Source organism: Primulina tabacum, chromosome 8 (assembly GCF_025594145.1).
Source record: "Primulina tabacum isolate GXHZ01 chromosome 8, ASM2559414v2, whole genome shotgun sequence".
Classification (NCBI taxonomy): Eukaryota; Viridiplantae; Streptophyta; class Magnoliopsida; order Lamiales; family Gesneriaceae; genus Primulina; species Primulina tabacum.
In genome coordinates this window covers 127,038-147,621 of record NC_134557.1, presented here as the reverse complement: position 1 = coordinate 147,621, position 20,584 = coordinate 127,038, and the positions used below count along the sequence as shown (strand labels likewise).

Genomic DNA, 20,584 nt, shown 5'->3' with positions numbered 1-20,584 from the left:
TGACCCGAGCGAGCCAATAGACTAATGTTGCCTTCAATTTTGCTACTGCAAACATGATTTAGTTCATTTCTGATCCCACATAAATTATCTTCAAAAGTCGATTAGAACCAGCTACAACCAAAACTTGCACCACCTCACCATGAGACCACCTTATTTAAGACTATGTCAAGCCAAAACACATAAGAAGAGCAAGTACTTTCATTAATTTAAACAAGCAAACCAAGATCAGAAGTTAAACCGCTGGAGGATACTCTAATTACATCACCATACCACCATCTATGGTTACCACCTGTAAATGCAACAAATAGCAGAGACTAGGGATTACAAAGTCATACAACTTGTGAGATATATGGTATTACAAACCCAAAAGGAAAATGCTTAGTAAACCTGTCCAGTGATGTAATTTGCAGCAGGATTGAGGGCCAAGAATTCCACAAGCCCAGCAACTTCTTCCGTCTGGCCATACCTTCCTGGATTTGATATTAGCCAGTGGTTAGCATCACAGTCAAACCTTTTAATCTTTCTTTGCAGATCTGAGGTAATGCTGCTTAACAGGATTATACACGGCATCGCAAGAAGCATGAATAACTCATCTATGTATCAGTGCTCAAGCGCAAATATTACGATCATCGCTTCTCAAACGCAAAGATGTTCCCTTAAAATGATATTATGATATATTTTTCAAAGCCAAACTCATCCTCAAATTATTATACTTGTAACAGGGATATCGTGGTTTTCCATTTAACTAATGCGTCACTTGAATATAAAAACATAGAACACACAGATGTTAAAACATTAGCTAGACCTTGTGGTAAACCAATTATACGAGGGAAAGGGAGAAAATCCAAAACAACTAGACAAAGATCTCAAAGAAAATACATTTAGTCCTTTATTAATAGGATAGCATCAACCTATACTAAGTCTTCATTGATTTTAGCTTTCTTGTGGATTTGTTTATAATGTTTGTCTTTGGGTCTCGCAACATGTTTTCATGGTTTGCATCATGTGGTATCAGATACCAGTTTCAAATCAAAGTCGTTTAAACCATATCTATCCTTATTGTTTGTCCTCGTCTCGTTATTTTGTTTATTTTGAGTCTCAGTTTTTTTATTTGTTGTTTTCTATAAAATTCTTTTCTTCCTTCTATAAAAAAAACTGAAAATTTTAAAAAATAATAATAAAAAGATTCACATTTATTAAGGAGGTTCTAAAAAGAAAGATTTTGAAAAATTATTGCCTTTTTAGATTGTTTCTAATATTTCCCAAAGTCTTTTTTTCAACACACTTTCCTTCAATCGTAAGATTTCTCACCTTAGTTGTTAGATGAATGTATTGGTATGATGACAACCTTTTTCACACCCGACGCCACGTAAAAGATAAATCTTGTACTATGATTATTGATAATTTTATCAATACAAATTATAAATATTGCAAGCGTGGAGATGGTTGAAAAGCTGAATTTGCCTATTAAAATGCATCCAAGACCATATAAATTGCAGTGATTAAATAATTGTGATGAAATTGAAGAAACTAATCAAGTGAGTTGTTTTTCACTTTTCAGAGTTACAAAGATTAAGTACTTTGCGATGTTTCACCAAGCTGCTGCTAGTCATTATGTTTGTTAAGTCGTGGCATGAAGAAAGAATGGCTACACATGATCGAATTAAGAGTCGATGTTCACTCATCAAGGATGGAAGAAAAGGAAGTTCCTTTTGAGTCCAAAGGAAGTTTATGGGGACTTTGTGAGAGTGGAAAAAAATGAGAAGAAAAAGGTCAAAAGTGAGTGAAAGCAAAGAGAGTGAGTTAGTGATAGAAAAAAAAAGGAGTGTCTTGGGGGGGTTCAGAAAGTCCACATCTGTTCCTCCAAGATCCCCTAATGGAATTTAGGCCAAAATATCAAATGAAAGTGGATCGGAATGTATTCTTCCCATGAAATGGAGAATCTATGGCAACGTCTCTCTACTAAGCATCGAGTCTAGCTTAGCCGGGAGCGATTCCGCAGGTTTTAGTGCTTTTTCTAAAAGGGCTTCCCCACCACTCACCCAAGCAAGCTCAGGAGTTCAGGCGTCACAAACTTTTTGTTTTCACACCGGTTCTGATGTGATCAATTTTTCGTAGGCGAAAGCAGCTTTTGATTTCACAACTCTTTCTGGGATAGATGGGGAGATAAAAATAGTGAAAGAACGTGATGGTATTGAAGAACATACGAGAAAAGAACAATCATTTGAAAGTCATGAAAAAGTTAACAAGCATGAGTTAGTGGAAAAGGAAGGGAAAGATTAGGGAGAAGAAAGGAAAGAAAGTACACCTGAAAAGCGATTTAATGATGAAGAAAATAAGGATGAGCAACAAGCTCAAGTAGAGGTGCCTAACAAAGAGATAAAACCAACTTGAGAGAGTTCTATCTACTTGTTCATGGAAGGTTTGCATTGATAGGTTAAAAGTCAAATTTGATCCAGCTTCGTGTCAAGATTTGGCGACAAATCTTTTTCAAGAAAGGAAAAATGATATGATCCTCGTCGTGGACCATGCACAAAATAAAATACAACTATTCAAGGGTGCTGATACTTATCAATTGGATCAAGTCGTTAGAGTTTGGGCGAGCTTGGAAGTTAAAAGACTACGGTTGGAAGTTTAAATTATTTAACTTAATTGAATTAATTTAATTAAAGGCCTTCTTCGTTAGTTTTTGGGTATAATTCTTGTTTATTTCTTTTTATTTTCATAATCATTAGATATTATATTTTACGGGCTCAATTAAGCCTTGCTTTAGGCCTGTTTTGTAACTAGAAATCGGCTTTCTTGCATATAGGGCTTTTAAGCAAGATTATATGAATGAAATTCATATTTTGAGTTTGAATATTGAATTTAAGAGTTATCTCTTCTATTCTTCTCCAACAGAGGAACTTATCATTGCGCGATCCTTGTAGTGTTTCATATCTGGCTTATCATTCTCGTGCACACTTGCATGAGGTCTGGTGTCTACAAAATTGTACCAAGGTTCATACCTCTTTATAGGCATTGGATCCAAGTTCGTCTTAAATGCATGGCTTTGGTTCGTGCTTCATATATAAGCACTTGGTTCAAGTTTTTCTACCGTGGAGTAAGTCTTTGTTGATTTAGCTTTTTATGGATTTGTTTGTCATGTTTGTCTATGTAATTACCTGAATCCTTATTTTGAATGAAATACTAATTAAGATATGATTCATGTTGGGATCCACCGAATTTAAAATAGATCACTCAATTTATTTCAGATTACATTATCCCGAGAAATCCAACTAGACATTGAAAGAGCGTGATGGTATTGAAGAACATAAGAGAAAAGTACAATCGTTTGAAAATCTTGAAAAAGTTAACGAGCACGAGTTAGTGGAAAAGGAAGGGAAAGATTAGGGAGAAGAAAAGAAAGGAAAGAAAGCACACCGGAAAAGGGGTTTAATGATGAAGAAAATAAGGATGAGCAACAAGCTCAAGTAGAGGTGCCTAACAAAGAGATAAAACCAACTTGAGAGAGTTCTATCTACTTGTTCATGGAAGGTTTGCATTGATGGGTTAAAAGTCACCCAAATTTGATCCAGGTTCGTGTCAAGATTTGACGACAAATATTTTTAAGAAAGGGAGAATGATGTGATCCTCCTCGTGGACCATGCACAAAATAAAATACAACTATTCAAGGGTGCTGATACTTATCAATTGGATCAAATCATTAGAGTTTGAGCGAGCTTGGAAGTTAAAAGACTACGGTTGGAAGTTTAAATTATTTTAACTTAATTGAATTAATTTAATTAAAGGACTTCTTCATTAGTTTTTGGGTATAATTCTTGTTTATTTCTTTTTATTTTCATAATCATTAGATATTATATTTTACGGGCTCAATTAAGCATTGCTTTAGGCCTGTTTTGTAACTAGAAATTGGTTTTCATTTCATTCATATTTTGAGTATCCACCCTGAAGGCAGGAAAATGTATAAGGATTTGAAGATCAAGTTTTGGTGGAAATGAATGAAGAAAAATGTTTACCAATTTGTAGCCAAGTGTTTGGTTAGTCAACAAGTGAAAGCTGAAGATCAACGACCAGAAAGATTACTTCATAATCTTCTTATCCCTGAATAGAAGTAGGTGCATGTGACGATGAGTTGTCTTCTAAGAATTGTGATGTCATTTGGTAGAGTTGTAGACCGACTGACTAAGTCAGCACATTTCATTCCGTATAGTCGAGAATATAGTATTGATCGCATGGCAAGACTATACATCCAAGATATTCTTAAATATCATGGTGTACCAATAAGTATAGTCAATGACAGAGACCCATGCTATACCTCAAGATTCTGGGGAAGTTTTCAAAAAGCGTTGGGAACGACATTGAGTCTGAGTACTGCCTATCATCCAGAGACTGATGATCAGTCCGAGAGGACTATTCAGACACTCGAGGACATGTTACGCGCTTGTGCTGAAGAGAATTAAAACTACACGAGATCGTCAATCGAGTTACGCAAATACCAAGCGTAAACCCCTACAGTTTCAGCCAGGGGAAAATTTTGCCATAAAGTTTCACCATTCCACAGAGTGATGAGATTTGAACTCAAAGGAAAATAGCCCCAAGATTCATAGGACTTTTCGAGATCTTGGAATGTGTTAGAATTTGGTGTATTGATTGGCTTTACCACCGTATCTGTCCAGCATTCATAATGTCTTTCATGTATCGTTGCTACGACGGTATGTAGCAGATGAATCGCACATTCTTGATCTGACAGATGTTCAACTTGAAGAAGACTTGACTTATGTTGAGCAGCCGCTCTTAATCCTGGGTAGGAAAGAGAAGAAGCTCATAAACAAATCCATTCCACTTGTTGTAGTGCAATGGCAACACCGAGGTACAGCAGAGGCGACTTGGGAGTTAGAGAGTCGTATGCGCTCAGAATATCCACAATTGTTTTGAGTTGTATCTTTGCATTTAAGGATCATTAGGAAGAGGTTTTGAGCATGCTTGGTAATTCAAGATCTGGCTTGATGGTGATTTCATTATGTTGGTATTGTCTAGGTTCAGACGAGTAAGCTTTCTGTCATATTGTTTTAGTGAAGTACGTGATGTACTGACTGAGATATCCAAGCATAGTGTACACATTTATATGCTATATATTTATCTGCTGTATGATACATGTTTTACTGCCTTTGCATATTATGCATGACATATCACCTTGGGCCTGATATCTTTTGAGATATACCTATTTTGTTGGGGCCGCTCAGCCCTGCTCTGTATTATGGATTGTCAGTCATTGAGAGCTCCAGTGTCCGATAGGATCCGCGGGTTCTGATAACCCTAGACATTGTAGGTTTACGTTTTGATAATGAGTGTGAGAACCAAAACATGCCTAGGGCAGATCAGAGACTACACACTCAGGCGATTCTAGACTGAGCATTAGATTCTTGACTTGATCCTTGATATCCGAGCATATTGCATTTCACATGCATCATATTAGTTTGTATACTTGTACATTATCGTATTGAACGATTGTCGCTCACGTCCTTGTTTTCAAATTGGGCATCCCATTCTACATGGCAGGTCTTAGGTTGGACGGTTCGGACGGCCAAGCGAGTGGCTAGAGCAGTTGGGTTTTCGGGGGTGATCCAGTGGAGGTTTTATTTGGTTTCTCATATTCTCGTGCAGGATTATGCTTTCAATATGGTTGTATTAACATTTAAGCATGAGATTATTGTTATGTTTTTGTTTGGTTATAAGATGATTAAGTTATTTGGTTTCTGCTATTTAATTGTTATCAAGTTTAAATTTTGCATGTTTATTAGTCTGTTTAGTAGTGGCTCGGCTAAAGGCCATACAGTCTATGGGTCTTGCAATATGTTTTAGGGGTTCGTGTCAGATGGATTAGACGATGTCTTATCCTTCATTTGTACATTTAAAAATTAATAAGAAATTTAGGTTATTAACAGAAAGGAGAAAAAAACAAAGTGTGTTCCCAATCCCGGTACAAAATTGTCATGACAAAAATGAAGAAATACAAAACTAACCCAATGGGATGCTCTCCAGAATCTTTTTCTCAATGTCTGCACCAAGCTTAGCGGTCATATCCGATGCAATGAATCCAGGAGCAACCGCATTTACCTGAAAATTTAAGCTTCAATATCAATCTAATTTCCAAAAGCTAAAACTCGTTGCAGCTTGCATCGCTTGTAATACCAAGAAGATATACACCGGCTAGCTAACTCACAGTGATATTCCTGCTTGAATACTCCTTGGCCACGGACTTTGTAAATCCAATTACCCCTGCTTTTGCAGACGCGTAATTGGCTTGCCCAACATTGCCCACAAGACCTACAACTGAAGCAATGTTTATGATCCTTCCCTGTAAAATAACAGTAAATATTTTGAACCCTGATGTAAAACATTCGAACACAACAGTTTTCGTAACTCAGAGAAAACAAATTGAAAGGCAAAAGGTTCCGCTTAAGCACTTAATTTCAAGACCGCCTTTCTTTCCTCTGGGCCTACACCCTCCCTAAACAACCCTCACTAAATGATAAAAGATACCTTTTTCTTTTTCATCATTACTTTTGCAGCTGCCTGCAGATATTAAAATTCTCAGATTATTTACTAATATAAAATATAGGCACCCTATCCACATGTCAGAGTATAAAATCTGACCTGTGTACAAAGGAACACCCCAGTGAGATTTATATCAATGACCTCCTGCCACTGAGATTTCTTCATTCTCATCAACAAACAATCCCTAGTAATACCTGAAATTGTAGAATTTTTTTCTAAAAAAGAAAAGACAAAACAATAGTTTGCAGCAAAGTAAAGTTCAACTTTTGAATACCAGCATTGTTAATCAACACATCAACAGTTCCCCATGCGTCGATTGCCTGCAAACATCCCATAACATATCATTGGAACAATGACCTTCTACAATATAAAATAAAGAGTCCAGAATAGGAGGCTCCTCTCACAGTTTTAATCATAGAGTCGACATCTTCTTCTTTTGAGACATCTCCACCAAATGTGATCGCATGTCCACCGGATGCCTCGATCTGTAAGAAATTGCAATCAACATCATCTTCCATGTTAAAAGTGCACCATAAGACAATTGTATTCATAAATATAAAATATCATTTGCATGCTGATAATATCAATTTAAAATTCAGTTACACACGAAATTTACATTGACAGCACAAGCAAGTGGCTAATGGATTTATGTTTCAACATATTTATTTGAGTTAATTTATTGAGATTTGGAGGAGTGTACTTGTTCAAATTGATTTTATAGTTCTCATTCATGAATTTTGAATGTGTACATGTGAAAGTGATGAAATCGAGTCAAAAAAGTGGAAGAAGAGATGCATTTGCACGAGTTCGGCACATCGGAAGGCTCAACAAAATCTCAATATTTTAGGAAGCCATCATTAAAGAATTTTATTCTTCTACCTGATTTTCGAAGACTTTAAGCACCAGAAAATACCGAAAGCAATAGAAATATAAGGAGAAGGTTATTTTTAGTCTAGGGATTTACTTTGAACCTAGGAACCTTTTGCACTTTTATTCTGGAGTTGTTATTTTGCTTTCATAATTATATTTTATAGTTTGAGTTTATGCCTTTGCATGGGTAAACTTTAATTTTTGGTTGAGGAACACAAAAATTTGGAATTTTATTAACCTGTGGAATTTGAAGTTTGCGTACAATCTGATTGACTTATATTTGAATATCAAATTGTTTTTCTGTTTTATATGATTATTCGTATGATTGTCTAACCAGTTAACTAGTTTTTATTTGTTTAATCTATTGCTAAATAAGATATTAAATCTATAATTGTTTAATCACTCTAATTTGTGAAACTAACGATCAACAATTTTTGGCTTTTGAATTTATTATTTATTACGGAAAACAATTGACTAGATTAAATGCAACTGCTTGTGTTTGTGTTGTTAGCTTCATCATTTTTGCTAATTTTTTATGCTATTATTAAATTAAATCTTTATACCTTGCATGGCATTGTTTAACTGATAAGCGTTAATTAGAGCACATGTTTTCTATTTAACAAAAAATAAAGCAACATGGAAATTGAATTTCTGATAGTGGATATTAAAATATAAATTAATACTATTGTATTGATGATCAAGTAACACAATCGAATGGTGGAGTTGATCGAAACCACGGTTAGTTTCCTCTTACTTAGTTAATAGATTTACTTTTGATTGCACGCTGATTAGTTTATTTGTTAGAATTTTTTTAAATTTTTTTGTTAGAATTTAAATCAAGAAAATCACTTTATTTTTATTTTTTAGAAATTAGAAGAGTTAGTCATTTTGTAGCTTAGACAGACTGCTTACATTAGCACACATACACAAGGATTGGCTTATTTCATTCCTTGTAACTAGATTTCATTTTCTTGGCAGAGAGCCAATCCGCTCCGTGACTCTGATTCTCTTCGCTTTGAATTACCCCGTCTACGATCTGATATTTGATCGTGGTTAAAGCAAATCATCCACTGGTTCTTCCGATTTCTCAGCCAGTTTTTGAGGATTCCAGTAGTCCTTACTACCTTCTGAATTGCAACCATCCAGGATTGGTTCTTGTCTCGCATTAGCTCTCTGGTAGTAACTACAATACCTGGTCTCAAGCAATGACAATGGCGTTGATTGCTTAGAACAATTGCTAAGCCTTCGATGGAGGATTTGTTGTTTGGTTCTTGGATGCATTGTAACAGCATTGTGATCTCATGGATTATAAATTCGGTGCCTCACAAAATTGCAGACTGTCTAATATACATTCCTACTGCTCGTGAAACGTGATAGATCTCTGCGAACGATTCCAACAAAGCAATGTTCCTCTCGTAGCCTCATATTCCAGATTAAGAAGCTCTTGAGCGCACTCCAGCAAGGTTCTATGGATGTGAGTGCATGTTATACTCGATAAGGACGCTTTGGGGCGAGTTGAAAGATTTCCGACCCGTATCCGTCTGTAATTGCGGATTTATGAAGGAATGGAGAGGATTTCAGAACCAGGAAAGCATTATACAGTTCCTCGTGGGTTAAAATGAGTCCTACTCTCAAACTAGAGGGCAAATCTTAATGTTGGATCCTTTTGCAGCTATCTCGAAGATATTTTATTTGGTTATGCAGGAGAGGCAGAGATCGACCACTCTCAACCTTACCAGGACCATGAATTACTCCTCACACCTTCTTTCTTCCCCTCCTTCGACAGTTGCTGTCGTGAAGCATCAATTGAACTCCCGAGGAGGTAAGCGTGACAAACCTGTTTGTTCTCATTGTGAATTCACAGGTCGTACAGTGGACAAATGCTACAAGTTGCATGGATATCCTCCCAGCCATCCCAAATACGAGCCAAATCACAGCCAAGGGGCAGTGAATGCATGTAAAAATGCTGATTCTTCCCCTAGTGGTGCAGGTTCCTTTGGGAGCCACCTTGAGTTCGGATCAGTTTAAACAACTCATCAGTTCCTCACAACTCAGATGCATCTTACTTCTTCCTCCATTCAGGAATCGTAGCAGCCTGAGCCTTCTGTCTCAAGTTTTCCTGGTATAAATTCATTTCTTCCATCTTCTACTGATATATCCCGAAATCATTGGATTTAGATACCAGACCCACGTACCATATTTGTTGTTCTCTGTCTTTGTTTCACACAAACAAGCATTTATCTTCCACAATTAAATTACCAAAAGATTTGACTGTTCTTGTCACACATGCTGGAACGGTGTCCTTATCTGTTGATTTAGTCCTCAATAATGTTCTTTTTGTTCCCGAGTTCCAGTTCAATTTGTTGTCTATTAGTTTCCTCACCAAACACACTCCTTGTTCTGTTATGTTCAATTCCCCCTTTTGTAAAATTCAGGACCTCGCAGGAGCAAGAGGATTGGAATAGGTATAAAACTTGGCAATCTCTATGTACTCCTTGATTTTAACTCTACACCTACACCAACAGTTTGTAATGTTTCTTATTCCAAGACTGATTTGTGGCACTTTAGGATGGGTCATCCTGTCATCCATCCTTTACCAAACTTTCTATTATCAAAGATGTATTGCATTTTCAACCTGATAATGAAAACTCAAAACATAGTACATTCGTACTATTTGTCATTTGTCCAAGCAAAAACATTTACCTTTTCCTTCAAATAATCTCTAACGTCCAAAAATCAGCACACGTAAACCGCATGCATGCAAATTATTTAAATTGCTTTATTTAATTGATTTTAAACGCCTAAATAATGCATATTATATGATTAAATGTTTATTTGCATGATTTCATGAAAATTAAATATTTTAACCAGATATTCGCTAATAGGCTGGGGAAAAGAGACTGGGAACGACCAAGATGAAAATATTTTTCGATAAATGTTTTTAAGGCTCGATAATATGACAAAATAGAACTAAAAATTTCCTCAAAAAGCTGGAGTCCAAATTATTTCAGGAAACGAGCCCGATTTTATGCGGGAAGCCGGTTTTAATCAAAGAAAGACTTTTAAAGACCCAAAAATTATTATTTTTAAAAACAAATTTTTATTTGACAATTAAATGGGCTTAATGGGCCTAATTTAACTCGGATTGATGGCCTATTTGTTTCTAAACCAAAAATCATAAAACCCCAACTTTTAACACTAGGATTTGGAAATTTATAAATCAAAAACTAGCGCTCCTAGACTTCTAGTGGCCGAAATTTACACACACTCTAAAATTAAAAAATTCCAAGAGCAAAATTCAAAGTTTTCTCGTCGCCCGTTCGTTCTTTTTCGCAACTCACGCCAACGATCAAATATTCGAGCATTCTAAACGCAAAGGCACGTTTCTAAACCTTTTTCTTGCGCCGTTCAAATCATAATATGCATGATATTGTTATGAAGCATGAAAAATTATTTAGATCAAATTATTTAACGTTAGAGGTATATTTTTTCAAAGATTCGACGTTTCAACAAAAATATGAATCGCGTTATGATTTTTAACGGGTACGCTGCCAATATATGACGTTAAGAGGCTAAGAAAAGTGTCGTTTAAGGGACGATAAGAGGGCTGGACATGATCAAGAGGGGCCGTGCATGGTTGAGGGATAGAGGCTAGGGTTTGGTGGATTTACTTGGGTTTCACGGCTAGGTTAGGAGGGGGGCTTGGTCAGGGCTCTGTGTGGGCTGTGTTGAGGGGCTAGGAAGAGTCCTGGAACGGCTGGACTCTGCTGGTCGAACTAGGGAGGAAACCGCAAGTCATGAAAGAAGGGTGCGATCGAGGGTCTGTCACGCAGGGGTGCGCGTGGCTCGGCTTAGGGCTGGTGCGCTGGGTCAGGGCTGGTCCAGGAAGGCTGGTGCAGCCGTGGTCGAAGGTGGCCCGGGTTAGTGTTAGCCGCGACTTTAGGGATTAGAGGAGAGGGGCGCGCGGCCGGGCTGCAGGGTGCCAGAGGCTGGTGGGCTGGTCCAGGACGGTTCAGGGTGGTCCAAGAGGGTAGGCTGGTGGTCTGGGAATGGGCTGGTCCAAGGTGGCTCGAGAGTTTTGGGAATAAAGTGCCTTGATTGGGGTTAGGTTCGAGAATGGCTAGGAAGGGAGATGAGGCTCGAACTGTGGTCTACAGGGATTGAATCGTGGGTTCACGGGGGTAGTTTAGGAATGAAAAGCTTATGTTTAAAATTTGAGAAGAAAATATTAAGTTTTGAATTTATTCGGGTTTAAGATGCCTCACGATTTAGTTATTAAGTTAATAAATCGAAAGGATCGGGTTTACGTCTAAGAAAAATGTTAGAAGTCAAATTTAAGCTTATATGATGATTTGGGATAGGCTCGAGTCAATAAAAGTGAGAAAAAGTCAAAATCACGAATTTTGAGTCCAGTCGTAAAATGGTTATTTTGCGTCCCGGGTAGTACGAAAGGTCTCGCAGTGTCCCGAGAAATTATAATACATGCTAAATTATATTTTAAATGTTTACGATGAAAATATGATATTTTTCTGTTATATGCAAAGGTTGTACGATTTTTCATGATAATTGTTATTTTACGAGTTTTGAAGGATACGATATTTTATAAATAAAAGGAAAGGAAAATAGTTTGAAGGATGTGAATTGACCGTGACAAATATGATATGATATGATTGGGGATATCGTGCGGAAAAGGCCCCAGAGAGAACCCGTTTATGGGAGAAGGCCCTAGAGGGAGCCCGACGATCGTATTTCTATTTTTTGTCACGGCCCAGTGACGAGAGTTGCTGACACCCCACCCCCATGTACTTACTGAGCTAAGACTGATCAGTCGACCACATGATGATATGATTACAGCTAGTCACTTTCAAAGATCAAATTTCATCCAAAAATGATATATGATGATGAAAAGCTTTATGATTAATGATTTATGATATGATATATGATTACGAGCTTTTACGCCAGCTTATTTTCTTAAAAGATTTATTTTAAAGCTGCATGTGCATGTATATGTATTATTTGTTACGTATGTTTAGAACGTGCTGAGTCATTAGATTCACTAGGTTTGGATGGTCGCATGCGATGATGATTTTGATGGAGGCGCTGACTCTTGAAGTGGATCGGGTCCGGCAGTACATTCCCGAGGGACTTTATTTTCCGCACTTACTTAGTATTTAAAGTTTTTACGTAGAGATTTTTAGGATTATTTATTTAGAGATTTTATACTTTATTTTGAAGTCTAGTTTTGGATTATTTTAAAAGTTGACATATGATTTTGGTGGTTGACGGTTTATGAATTTTTATGCATTTAAGATTTCTAAAGGTTGAGTTGTTTTAAATGAGTGTTTCGAATTTTATGATTACAAAAAATCAATAGAATTTTAAAGTTAAAAAGTAAAGGACGTTTCATAATCACGTCTTAGAAACCTTTTGAGCTTGTGCATATTGACATTTGGGGTCCATTCTCCCATATTAATGTCGAAGGTTTTAAATACCTTTTGACGATTGTGGATGATTGCACTCATTTTACTAGGGTGTATATATGTTGAAAACCAAGTCCGAGGTAGCTAGAGTGTTCTCAAATTTCTGCCAGTTGGTGCACACACAATTTGCAACTTGCATTAAATCAGTCCGGTAAGACAATGCACCTGAATTGAACTTTACTGATTTGTTTAATTCAGCCAACGTTGTTTCTTACCATTCATGTGTTGCACGGACACAACAAAACTCTGTTGTGGAGCGCAAACATCAACATATTTTGAATGTAGCTTGTGCTCTCTTATTCCAATCCAACACTCCATTAGTTTACTGGCCTGATTGTGTGTTGACTGTTGTGTACTTGATAAATCGAACCACATCTCCCATCGTTTCCCAGTAGGACACCTTTTACGCCCCTTGTTTTCCAAACCGCCTATGACCGAACTATGCACACTTGAAGATTTTTGGGTGCTTATGTTACGATTCTACACTTGTTCATTCTCGATTGAATTTCACTCCCTCAACCGTTAAGTCTGTGTTTGTTGGTTATCCTCCAGTTGCTTGTAAATGGGTCTACAAAGCTAAGTTTATGGCCGATGGCACTCCATCGTTATAAGGCACGCCTCGTTGCGAAGGGTTATACACAACAAAAGGGCATCAATTACCTTGAAACCTTTTCCCATGTGGCCAAGCAGGTCACCGCTAAGGTTTTGTTGGCTTAAGTGTTGTCCATAATTGGTCACTCATTCAACTCGATGTGAATAATGCATTTCTACAGGGAAGTATTTGACTCTTTACCACCAAATCCGGTATACAAACTACAAAAGTCTTTGTATGGCCTTAAGCAAGAGTCTCGCCAATGGTTTGCCAAATTTTCGACTACTCTACTTGGTTTGGGTTTATCCCATGTCAAGTAGATAGTTCTTTGGTTCTTCGCAGTCGTGACAATGTTTTAATGGCTCTATTGGTCTAGTGAATGACATTGTAATTGGCACTAAGATGAGTCCTCAACCTGCTACTTTGTTATGTGATAGCTGCCAGCTGCCATTCACATCGCCTCCGATCCAGTTTTCCACGAGAGAACTAAGCCTATTCAACTCGACAGTCATTTTGTTCTTGAGAAACTTCAAGATGGCACCATCAAAATTCAGCATGTTTCCTCAGAATTCCAGCTCGCAGATTTACTTACAAAGTCATTGCTGCCATTTGGTTATGAATTTTGTCAAACAAGATGGATGTTCATAATATTCACTCCTCATCTTGAGGGGGAGTATTAGAGATCATAAGAGTTAATTATTTAGTAGCTTAGACAGACAGCTTACATTAGCGCACATATATAAGGATTAGCTTCATTCATTCCTTGTAACTAGATTTCAATTTCTCGATTGTATCAGTTCTGGAGATTAATGGAAGTTACATTTTCTCTCTTCGATGGCTTTCTGTCGATATTATGATATCATTGTTTTTATTTTTTTTTTGCACAATAAAATTAACAACTCCCCATGGGAAAGTGCTGCTACATATTTATTAATTTGATTTGAGTTGGGTTAATTTGGGTACGATACGACTAATAACTCCAGTGGCCATGTGTGAGAGCACATCATAAGAAGTGGAGATGGGAAATTTAGTATTCCAGGTTCACAGTGTTTATATTTGTAATTTTCGATATAATTAACTTGGAACAATGAGAAAGATGTTTAGATCATTTGTAAAAAGACAAAATATCAACGAAATGTCAGTTCATACACATAGATGGCAGCTTCACCTCTTTCAAAACTTCTTCTGCTTCCTTTGATGACCTTGCATAGTTAACAAGAACCTGCGGTAGATAATATATTGTCGATTTTAAGAAAGGTGAAGTAAAAGCACAGCACATGAAATCATGACATAGCCACAAGATATTGCCGTTTGAAAGCTGATATAGTGCGTCTATTCACCAACTTTTATGTATATAATAGATGTAGAGAATCCAACCTTGCAGCCAGCTTTCCCCATTGCCAAGGCAACAGCTCTTCCAATTCCCCTAGAAGCTCCAGTGACAACAACGACAGGAGCTTCGACACTTTGTGTCGCTTCAGTACTCGCTTGTTCGACAGTTGCAACCTGCGCCTTTATACCTACAAAGATATTGACTGATCAGGACAGAGGATTAAAACTGTGCACTGCTGAAAGATGAATCATAATGATCAGGACAAAGAATTAAACATGCAACTATTATAGATGAATCACGTACAATAAAATAGTCTACTGATTAGAGGATGAGTTATTTTTCCTCCAGCTTACAGACGAATGCTCAATATCTGAGCCTTACCATGGTTCGAGATAGCGGTCATAAAATGGGAACAGATGTTTCTCTTCCGTAGTCCATGCTCATAAAGGCTTATGTACAAAACAGAGTGCGGCAGACAGCAGAACTACCATTATTTGACATGGAAGGTCATATAACCGACGAAATGGGTATTAGGTTCAGTATGGAACTGCCGAACTGGTAAAATTCACGACAATCGCTTTTTCATCCACAACAACTGGAATTTAGTTATTGTGTATTTGATTATAGATCTAGTCTCAACATAAATAATAAATATAGTTGATTGAGGTAATAATGATCACGGAAAATAGAGCACAAGGTGATAGCCATCATGAATGAATATGATTACGAATTTACTTTAAGGATTGCCAGTGCCATCTTTGGGGATTAGAATATGATTCTTTAATTTTTGTATCCATCATAAAATATGTTTAATTTTGGTATTTATTGTAATATATATTTTTTTGATATTTTAGAGTTATCTTTTACAGCACTGCATGGAAGAGCGGTGACCATTCCATGAAATGGCCGTGGAACTGGAGTCGGTGCTCGCAGCAGCAACCATAGTCTCTACTTGCCAACTATGAGTCTTACAAATCAAAAATAGAAAACCATCGATTATATTACATCAGCACATTTAACCACGGTTTTCCTCCGTGTTGTGTTCTGATTCAGTTTAACCAAAATTAAATCTTTATTTGCCTCGACCTTACATCGGTGTTCTTTTCAATAATATCGTGGTCCTAACAACACTAACCCGTAAACTTCTTGAATTATGCATTGGCAACTAGAAAGAAAAATGGGCAATCATCCGTATTTTTCAGTCGACGACATTAAGCCACAAAGATTAAAACATCTTTTGCATAATATCTATGTTTCCGAAAATTCCCCAAACCATCCTCCTAATTCCAAGAAAAAATGCACCCCGCATACCAAACACAGTATTACGGAGGAAAGTACCTGTGGATGAAAACGAGCTGAGGGATCTGCTTTGCACGTTAAATGAACCTGGGAGTTTCATCGGGGAGGATGCCTGGTGGGAATGAGCGATTCTACGGTGAGAAATTCTGGCCGAATTGAAGCAGACGAGAGCCGATCCGGCGACGGAGGCAGCCATGGATCTGAGTGTGTTGGATAAAGGGGAGTGGAGAAGGAAACGAGAACAACTTAGAGTCGCCACTGAGTGAAGAGCACGAGCAAGGAGAATGTTAATAATATATTACTGATGGCGAAAAAATTGCTTCGAAATCTCCGTGAATTAGGTACGGTAGGCTAAGGGCGATGACTACTATGTTTGACTCTCTGTTCATTTGTTAGATTGTACTATGTAGATACATCATAACCTCAACAAATTAGTACCGCTCCTAGATTAATAATCTCGTTAAAATCCATGATACCTTGTTTTTAATCTATTGTGTTGCCCAATTTTAATTTTAGTTTGCTATTTTTGTTTCTTCTGCAATTTTAGTCATTTTTTTCGGAATGACATTGATGTATCGATTACGTGATTCCGATATGACGCTGACATGTGCAGTATTATGTTAGCACTTTGATGAAAAAAATGAATAAATTACGACAACAACAAAAATTAAAGATATAGGACCAAAATCGAAAAAATATATATATCAAACCAAAATTTCATTTTCCCTAAAAATATTATTATTTTATAATATTAGAATCCGTAGTCGTTACCTTCAATGCGCACTGGATAAACTTTATACTAGTGCAATAGTGTGCAAACCATGCTAGTTAGGTAAGCCGTACTGGAAAAAACCCTGTGTGACAGACTAACCCGATAAAATGTTGATAGGAAGAGTCGAATTGTTAATTTTATTGTTGTTGTTATTTAGTTTGCTATCTTTGTTTCTTCTGCAATTTTAGTCATTTTTCCGGCATAACGCTGATGTGTCGATTACGTGACACCGACATGACGCTAACAGTGTACAGTACCATGTTAGCACTTTGATGAAAAATGACTAAATTACAACAACAACAATAAAAATTAAAAGATATAGAACCAAAATCGAAAAAAAAAAACAGATATATCAAACCAAAATTTTATTTTTCTCTAAAAATAATATTATTTTATGATGTGAGAACCCGCGGTCGTTACTTTCGATGCGCACTGTTTAAACTCCGGATTAGTACATAGTTTGCAAACCATGCTAGTCAGATAAACCGTATTAGCCAAACCCTATGCGACAGACACACCCGATAAAATGTTGGTAGGAATAACCGAATTGTTATTTTTATTATTGTTGTTGTTGTTAATATTAAATTATAATAATAATATTCTTTTTATTATTGTCACATAATGGGCTCAGACTTGTACAAACACAATTGTACGATAAACTCTTTATAAAAATACATTGTCTCATCATTGCTTAACAAAGTTGTTACCTCAAGTAGTTAAAATAGTCTATTGTTACTCATTATTAATCAATTTAAAAATGTTTTTTATAACACATGTGGGACACGAGCATCACAATAATCTATCTTTTCTGATGTTCTCGTCACCACCTAATCCCTTGATCCATCAACATTGATAACCTAGAGTTCGCTTTTACATGTTCAAGAGTTAACTCTAGTGAAAGTATCACATTGACTCATAGGTTTAAAAAGCGATTTTATACACATATGATATAACACATTGCCTTGCATAAACACTAATTCCTTGTGTTCTTGTAGGATATATGATTCTGTCATGGCCAACCCGGACCATATATGTGGGGACCCGAACCTAATTCGTCTTCTTAATCATTATTAGGATCATTTAATTAATCTGAGTCTATTTTTTTTTTAAATACATAAATGCGGAACATAATGAAATCAGTCTGATATAAATATCAACATAAAGTACAAGTCTTGTACAACAGATATTCAGATCCACTAGGGTTCAACAACTACATCAAGTGCTGAAAACTAAATCTGCTCCTAAGTCCGGATCTCCACGCTAAACTTGAATATCTCATCCTCTTCGTGACCCTGATCATGTCTCACCTGTTGTCATGCACACATACAAACACAACAACAGCCGGATAACTCCGGTGAGAATGTAATCTCAGTATAAACAATATATACATGCAATCATATAAACAGCTATAAAAGCATGAAACAGATATCAATAACATGTATCAAAATCTGAAAGACATGAATCGATATAAAGCTGTAAATAAACTCTGGACTCGTCATCTCATACTCGACTCATCTCTAATCTAGGGATCCCGGTTCCTGGATATTGGCATACTATATAGAATCTCCGCAATAGAAGTCAGTCCGCTCCTACGCAACATCGATATAAACCAAACATCCAGTGTCTTGGCACATCCGCCAAAAACTTGGCACCTCCGCCAATGACTAGGCACATCCGCCCATGACTCGACATATGCTTTGCTATACATCAATAGACTAAGCATATCAATATCATGAATTGCAAATATCAATGCAATAAAATAAAGTATGTGATTTTGGGAAACTCAAGTCAAATCAAACTCGAGTCGTATCTTCCCGGTTCAACATTGGTCTATACCTTTCTTTTGTTGGGGTTCGGCTCTGATCTATCTTTCAAATCTTCAATATCAATCTGGCATAACATAATCGAGGAATACAATATCAACATATACCCCAATCAATACCCGATATAATCAGAACTCAGTCTAATTCTGTTTCAACGGCATAACATCACAATCTTGAAATACCGGTAATACAAAATCAGTATATACCAATCCCAATAACTCATAATCAATCAATAAACATAATCTAATACCAAATCTGTATAATCTCAATCAAATCAATTCTGAAAATCATAACAATTCCATACGATATTCGTTCTTCGATCTGATTTCAATTATACGATGACAACAATCACAGGAACACATAATAACAATCATATCATGATTTCCCCAATCTCAGATTTTTAAATCATATCAGAACATAATAAAACTTACGTCCAGTTGAAGCCTTTGTCGAGAGGAACACAGTACTGAAATCGGATTGAAAATCAGACGGTTGGATTTCTCGCAAATCAACTTCTAGTCTTCGAAGAAACACTTGAATCTTCTTTGTATCTTTCCTCCGTTTTCTTGTTTTCTCTGAAAGGAATGAAGGTAATTTATATATATGTTGCATGGTGAAGGATAGGTGGCTCCTTCTATGGGCAGCACGTCTCGCGCATATGCGCGACTCTCCTCGACGCATATGCGCGAGACATTCTATCTCGGCACTTGTTTTCTCGGCAGCTGTGCATATGCGAGCCCTCTCCCGACGCATATGCGCAAGGTTCTCTGCCATACTCGCGCATATGGGCGGGTCCTGTCGCGCATATGCGCGAGGTTCTCTGTCTACCTCGCGCATATGCGCCTGGCTGGGTCGCGCATATGCGCGAGGCTCATTCCTCGCACATAATTCACGTCTTCTTTTCGTCTTTTCCGATCTGTTCCTTTACGTCTCTAATCATATCAATTATCAACAAATCATTTCAGATTACAATAACATCATTCTTGAGCATTACAATACAAAGTCGAGTGTACAATGAGTTTTTATAACAACAAACTTACTTTGTCTTTGCTTTATGTGAACAACTCAAATTGCTAATAAAATCTATTATACCCCACTATAAATCAATTCGAACATATTTTTCAATAACCACGACATCATTTTAAAAATATTTATTGTTGTTTTATTGTTTATATTACTATTTTTTTATTACTATTATTATTGTATTACTATTATGATAATTACCATATGTGACTCAAAATATCTCATGATTGTGATACATGACATTGTTAGACCTATCGAACTTATTCTTAAAGGCATATAGCCTAAAGACATACAGTTTCATAAGGTTTTTAGCCTATATATCATATTCAGATACGATCTCAGGCTTAGAACAAAATTGAGCTAAGAAAAGAAGATATTTAAGTCTCGGAATGAGTATTAATATAAGGTTTATCTATGGAATTTTTACAAAACATAAAAAGATTTATAAAATATATACTAAAGAAATTAAATAACAGAGGATTTTACCGAGGTCTATCTCAGAAACATAAATTCATAAAAATCACTCATAAACGCTTTAAAAGTCATCTCTCGGCTAAGCAAGCTGAAAAACTACAACATGAATTTAATATTTCCTGGTTAAACTCGAACCTTGTGTTTACTATTTCTTGGTTCATTTTTTTACTTTTTTGTTTTAACCAAAATCCTTATATTAAATCTAAAAATCTAGTACTCAAATAAATTTTTTATTTTACAAATAAATATAGATCATGTTAATTATTATATTATGATTATTATTATTTATTTATTTATTTGATAACAAAAAGACCACATGCTAAAATTTAGGTTGATAAAAAAACACAATTGTGTAGA

At 36.4% G+C, this 20,584-nt stretch overlaps 1 protein-coding gene across 1 annotated transcript; it reads right to left on the bottom strand.

Moving 5' to 3' along the window:
* Positions 1-17: 17 nt before the first annotated feature.
* LOC142552583 (3-oxoacyl-[acyl-carrier-protein] reductase 4) lies at positions 18-16,520 on the bottom strand. The gene is made up of 11 exons (XM_075662268.1): positions 16,175-16,520; positions 14,881-15,023; positions 14,672-14,725; positions 6,966-7,046; positions 6,836-6,881; positions 6,661-6,755; positions 6,547-6,579; positions 6,227-6,361; positions 6,027-6,120; positions 388-470; positions 18-289 (listed from the first exon to the last, which is right to left on the bottom strand). Exons 1-11 carry the CDS (start codon positions 16,329-16,331, stop codon positions 257-259), a joined length of 954 nt encoding a protein of 317 aa, XP_075518383.1. The 5' UTR covers positions 16,332-16,520; the 3' UTR covers positions 18-256.
* Positions 16,521-20,584: the final 4,064 nt, after the last annotated feature.